At 57.6% G+C, this 6,168-nt stretch overlaps 1 protein-coding gene across 2 annotated transcripts in view; it reads left to right on the forward strand.

Annotated features, from left to right (window-relative positions):
- Positions 1-6,168, forward strand: part of LOC113202473 (fringe glycosyltransferase) — a 37,231-nt gene that overhangs the window by 25,986 nt on the left and 5,077 nt on the right. For both annotated transcript variants that reach the window (XM_026416718.2, XM_052274455.1), the window contains exon 5: positions 997-1,144. In XM_026416718.2, coding sequence (XP_026272503.2) covers positions 997-1,144 — 148 coding nt within the window. The remainder of the gene's footprint in view (positions 1-996; positions 1,145-6,168) is intronic.

The raw sequence follows: 6,168 nt of genomic DNA on the forward strand, positions 1-6,168 counted from the left end.
GCGCTCCGGGTAGGCCGCCCCGCCGGGCACAGGGGTGCGCCGGGACTGCCCGCCTCGCAGGCGCTCCGGGTAGGCCGCCCCGCCGGGCACGGGCGCGCTGCGGTACTGCCCGCCCCAGAGGGGTTTTCGCTCGCCGCCCGCCCGCCCGGTCTCCCTCCCAGCTTCATTAACGGTCCCCGGGCGGGGCCGGCGGGACGCTGAGGAGCTGCCGCCGCTGCCGCCGCTGCCTCTGCCGCGCCCGTCGTCCCGGCGACGTCCCCCGGGTAATGAGAAGCTCGGGGAATGTGATACAGATATCAAACTGGTCTGTAAAACAAGTTTGTAAAGCGAGGCACGGCGCGGCGCGGCGGCGCGGCGGCCAGGGTGGGCAGGGTCCCCGGCAGAGGCCTCGCCGGAGGAGCCGCGCACGCAGACACTGCCGCTACATTTCGCATCCAGAGCAGTCCAGAGCAGTCCAGAGCGGGGCGGCCCAGCGCCCAGGGAATCATAACTATGTTGATAGTTTGCAAAACATGTTATCGTGGTAACCCTTCTTAATGCGTTTGCAAACTCTTGGTTGAAAGTAATCCGATGATCTGCTGTGGTTTTTTTTCCGGCGTCTATGGCTGCTAATAGCCCATGCTCTGGGCACGCGTCGCGATCTCGACCCGGGCTGACCTCTGCTGCTGGAAGAAGAGGGGCGTGTAGGTCGTACCATTCGGCGGAACCAGATTGGCGGCAAACAAACAGCAAATAGAACCCTCCTCTAATACCGAAACGTTGAAACGGTCGTGGAAAAGTCAAACCCTTCCACCTTATCCCCTTGAAATGTCTCGCAACGATCTGGTAATTTTTCTCGCGTAATTGCGGCGGCTGGGGCGGAGGCAGTCGGCGACTGACGGCAGTGAAGTCGGAAGCAGAAATACAACTTTTCTGCGGTAGCGCTATCGCCGGCTCTTTGCGTCGTGGGCTTTTCTCTCCTCTTTTTCTCATTTGTTATCTCTTCTCCCCTTCCAGGTGGTTCTGCCACTTCGACGACGACAACTACGTGAACATCCCCCGGCTGGTCCGAGTGTTGGGCGACTACAGCCCCCAGCAGGACTGGTACCTCGGCAAGCCGAGCACCAAGGCCCCGCTGGAGATCATCAGCAGAGAGAACAAATCGGTGAGTAATCCAATGGGGCAGGCAAATACCGCAAATGCTCCATTGTCTCATATTTTTATTTTTCATTGCGCGAATAACTGGTCGAATAATAAGAGTGGAGGTGAAATTTATCATAATAAAAGGACAAAAAATGAATCAAAATTTTCGCAAAATTCAAGACAAAAAAAATGTCTGGAAAAATGTTTATTTCTTTAGAAATGAAGGTGGCCTTGTCGCCATTATGCTCACACGCAGCTGCAGGTGGGTGGGTGCTGTGGCGGAAGCTCGCCAGACGGGGCCATCGCCTGGCTGCAGCTGCAGAGGCGCAGGTGCACAGGTGCATGCACTGAAGCTGCAGGCCAGGCCTCCGTGTTTAATTTGTCCGCACAGTGTGTGCGCAGCGCCCCGCCCCGCCACCGCCCTGCGCTCGCTGTATATAATTCGCTGCCCTCTCTCCGTTATATAGCAGAGCGGCAATGTACTCCGGAGCAGTCGGGCTACACCGCTAGAGAAAATGAAAAGGCAGCAGGGGAAGAATGAAAAGATACGCGAAAAGAAACTTGGCGTGCTTCGTTATGGCGTCAAGTGCAACAATAGCTTCAATGTGGCGGTCGCTGTCCTTTTTACAGCGCTGTCTTGACGCCAGCGTTTCTCCGAATAATTATATTTCTGAACTATTTCTTTTTCGTCTCTCCAACTTGTTCTATCTCTGCGCATTGGCGTAAGACTACGAAAGTAATTGCAATGACTGCTGCACCACTGGGTTTATTATTGCTATTTATTTTGTTACTTCAAAAACCAGCGAGTATTTTTGTATTTTTATCGTCTTTAAAAGCACGTCTAACGATATATTCTGGTGGACCTCTTTCTCTATTATCGTCATTGTCTGAGACACAAAAAGAAGCAGTGTAAACAGCAGCAGCGCGCGCGCGAGTCTCGCCTGCGTTTCTTGCGGCGTTGTTATATGATTGTGCCGTGCCCACTGATGAATCGACTGGAAGGCTTTTTATAACCCCTTCACTACTATATTGCTTCTCTAGTGTGCGGCGTCGCCTGGTCATTTCGCCTCGGAACGCCCAGCAGTGCGGCCCCGGGGCGCGCGGGGCCCGGCCGGTGCATTGCGGTGTTAATGTGTGTTATTTCCCGGGGCGAACGGCAGGCGAGCAGACCCGAACGGTCTTCAGCCCCTTCTCCCTCTCACTCCTCTCTCTCCCTCTCTCGCGCTCTCTCGCCCATGCTCATTGTACTTACAAAGAGTTACTCTGCATTCGAGTTGCCAAAGAAACGCCGGGCCTCCCTCCTATAAATTCGCCTGTGAGAGCCAACTCTCTTGGCGGCCGGGCGGACGCGCCCTGGAAAATAGAGTCGGCGTGTAACAACGATGCAGTAAATGTTCCGCAAGCCGTAAAGTCCAATGCAGAGTGGATGTAGTATCCCCTACACTCGAAAGGATTCTGCGCAAGAAATTGGTGTCTTTACATTATGTACCTAATATTTTGTAAAAGACCCGTTAACTTGAAAATAAAAATTAAAAATTCCTCGACGTGGTCAATTAAGACCACCGCCGCGACTTTATCTGTAGGCCTTTTCCTCGTGTCTGGAGTGCACTCGGCCGGCGTGTCCTTTTAACGCGGGGGTCCTTCTGCCCCGGCGTGATGGCAGATAAATGCTCACGCGCGTGTGCGTGCATTAGCTGTGGCCAGGGATGGAGCAGGGCCTGGAAACGCAATGGTCGAGTCCCGGCCGAGGCGCGATACCAGCGAAAACAGCGTGTTCGGGGGAAGCTTATGTGAAGAAAGTATACATCTCCGGTAAAAATCAAGAAGAGATTCGGAAAGCTGATGAAATTTGCCGTGTAGTACGTCTATTATAAAACATGACACTGTCACGAGTGCGCGGAGAAAATTTGATAAAAAACATGGTTTTTCGACCCTACATAACCTCACTCTAGCAGACGGAACTTTGTTCGTGGATTTGACCACGACAAACATTACTTTCGGGCTGAGCATATAGCCTACTACACGTCAAATTTCATCAGCTTTCTGAATCTCATCTTGCTTTCCGCCGTAGATGCATACTTTTTTCACATAAGCTTCCCCCGTTGCGGTATCGCGCCTCGGCCGGGACTCGGCCATTGCGTTTCCAGGCCCTGGATGGAGAGATCTTGTGGGGCGCCCGCAACATGTGCCGAGGTCGGACGAGGTATATGGGGGTCCTGGTTTCGAACACCAGGGCGGGTGGGTGACGCCCTTTTCTTAACAAGGCGCGCGAGCGAGCTGGCTCGTGTCTGGCCTTGGGCGGGGCGGGCAGGAGGGAAGGCCGGGCCGGGGGCACAATGTATATCTCCCTCCTGACGTGCATATGAGCTCGGCGAGGGAACTTGTATAGACCGCGGCCCCTGCAGCTACCGGCTGACCCCGCCACGCCCCACCACGCCCCGCCACCTCGCGGCCCGCCGCCCACTCAGGCCCCGCGGCAGGGCGCCGCGCCCCCGCCACGCCCCTCCACCGCGCCCCGCACACTGCTGAGCGTGGCTGAGCGCGTTTTGCTGAGGGGGATAGTCAGATGGAGGGTGCAAGAGAGAGAAAGAGAGAGAGAGAGAGAGAGAGAGAGAGGGGGGGGGGGGGGGGGGGGGGGGGGGGGGGGGGAGGGGGAGGCGAGAGTACGCTTGGCGGGCAAGTAATAAAATCCAATGAGAACGCTTGGCTGCTTTGCCTGGACGGCGTCGTGCCGTGGCGTTGTCTGGGGCTCTCTCTCTCTCTCTCTCTCTCTCTCTCTCTCTCTCTCTCCCTCTCTCTCTCACGCACCCGCTCCATCTCGGCGCTTTGCTTTACTTACTCACCTGCTCGGCTGTCCCGCGACTACCCCCTCCCTCCCTCTCTCTCTCTCTTCCCCTTGGGCGCGGTAATTGGAGCGACAAGGACGGAGGTACTGTCGTTAATTCCTTTGGAACGCCCCGCTCAATCAGCTTTATGAGACCGCCTCACCCCGCCTCACCCCGCCTCACCCCGTCTCACCCCGCCCCGCGCCGCACTGCCACGGCTGGATAGGTTTTCGCCTCGACCGTTTAGCTCCGCGGCGACGCGCTCAAGTTTCTCAGAAATTCGCGAATCGCGCGGCGGCCGTCCCGCGGACCGTAAGCCGTTTCCCCGGGCGTGTGAGTGGGAGTGAGACAGGCGAGACGCCGCGCTTACCGTTGGGCTTTTCTTTTCAAAACCCCTTACACCAGTTATCTTGTTGTTTAGGGAAAAAGCGAAGCGCTCAGGTAAAGGTTTGGCCTGGCCCCGCGCGGTCGGCCCTCCCCATGCGCCCGTCTCTCTCTGACACACGCACGCTCACGCCCGCGCGCTCGGATTTCGCACAGCTGGTGGAATTCCCTGCGTGGAGAGTCGCGCGGCGGAGTCGAACCCGAGCCCGGCTGAGCGAGCATAGCGCGCCATCAGCAGCCAGGGAGAGGCCTCCCTTTGAGCCCGGGGCAGAGCGGCGTATCTCGCGCGCCCGCCCACTGCAGTTGCACCCCTCGTCTCGGTATGGGTCACCCTGGTGACGGGGTCGGGAGGTGGGCGGCCCCCGCCCCGCCCCGTCCCGTGGAGGTCTAAAAATGCGCCGCAGATGGGGAGTCCAACCGAACCGGACACCTTCGCTACTGACGTGCGGAGCTCTTGTGTGTGCTTCACGCACCGTGGCCGGGCGTACTTAGCGTGGAGATCGCCCGTCGTGATTTTGAAAAAGACGAGGCTGGACGACGGCGACGTGCTGGTCCGCCATGCATGACGCCGGTGATGAGGGAACCTGGAAGGGTAAGCAAGAGGCAAGAATTTTTATTTTATTTAAGGAACCTCTGGCCACCTAAATTGCCAACGGATTTTCGCCAAAGTCCTTTCAAAAACACGGCCGCGCGTATTTCTCCCCGTTTTTCTCCGCCAGTTTTCCTCCTCTCAGCCTCTTCCCACGGCGGCGGCGGCTGCGCTGTCTGTGCTCCGACTGGAATGTCCACTCGTCCGATCCGACAGGTGCCCCGCCACGCCGCGCCACGCCGCCGCGCCGCGGTCGCCAACACCCGAATCAGCAGACGACGACGCCCAAATGGCGCCTTTGCTTCTTATTAAAACGCGCCGATGCGAAAGATAATGTCAAAAAAAAAGTTTTCAGGCTGCGTGCGAAAAATAAAAAGAGAATGCGATGCTGTGAGTGCGGGCGACGGCGTGCCGGCCCTTGCGCAAGGTCGTGGGAGGGTGGTCCATTATTTACAATTAGTCGCAACCATCGGGAGGGGGTGCATGGAGTAGAAAATGGGGAATGATGGAGGGGGGGGGGTGCCTACCTCCTTATTACTCAACCAGACCATAAGGAGGTAGCTTCAAGATAAAGTGTAGAATTATGCGAAAAATCGTGTGAAATCGAGTGTGCCCAATAAACTTACCGCTTCCCTCTTTCTCATACCCTTCTCTTCTCTCTCTCTCTCCCTGTCGTCGCCGTTATCTCTCCTCCTCGTCGCTCGGTGCTCCACCTCCTCAGTATGCGCCGCCAGCGCCGGGCAGGCTGGGCCGGCCGCCGCCCCGCTGGCCGTCATTCGTGTATAAGCTGTCGCCTGATCTCTCAATCGATGGATGGATCGATAGCAGCACGGCGATAGATGTCTCGATCCCCATCGATTCAAATGAAGCGGGCCGCGCGGACAGCGGGACAGGCGCAGGTACTCGGGGCCGGGCGCTGCGGCGCTGCTAGGCCGGAGCTCATGGAACGAAATGGTTCCACTTATTGGTTCGGACTGGCTGACTGGAGTGAGTGAGACGAGAGAGAGACAGAGGCCGACAGAGACGGAGGGACAGACGTTTCTTACACGGGCACGCGTGTGTCGGGGATTATCGGCTGGGCTGCCTTCTCGGTGCCGTGGTGAGCAAACGGCGTGCGAATGGTCGTGGTGAGCGGCGAGAGCGTCGGTCGGTGAGCAGCTGGGCATTTGTTGGTCTTTGGGCCCCGGCCGGGGGACAGGTACAAATGGACACCTCTCTGACCGGGGCTCAGCTCCCCGGGCGGGGCGG

Source organism: Frankliniella occidentalis, unplaced genomic scaffold (assembly GCF_000697945.3).
Source record: "Frankliniella occidentalis isolate FOCC.00 unplaced genomic scaffold, Focc_3.1 Scaffold396, whole genome shotgun sequence".
In the NCBI taxonomy this organism is placed as follows: Eukaryota; Metazoa; Arthropoda; class Insecta; order Thysanoptera; family Thripidae; genus Frankliniella; species Frankliniella occidentalis.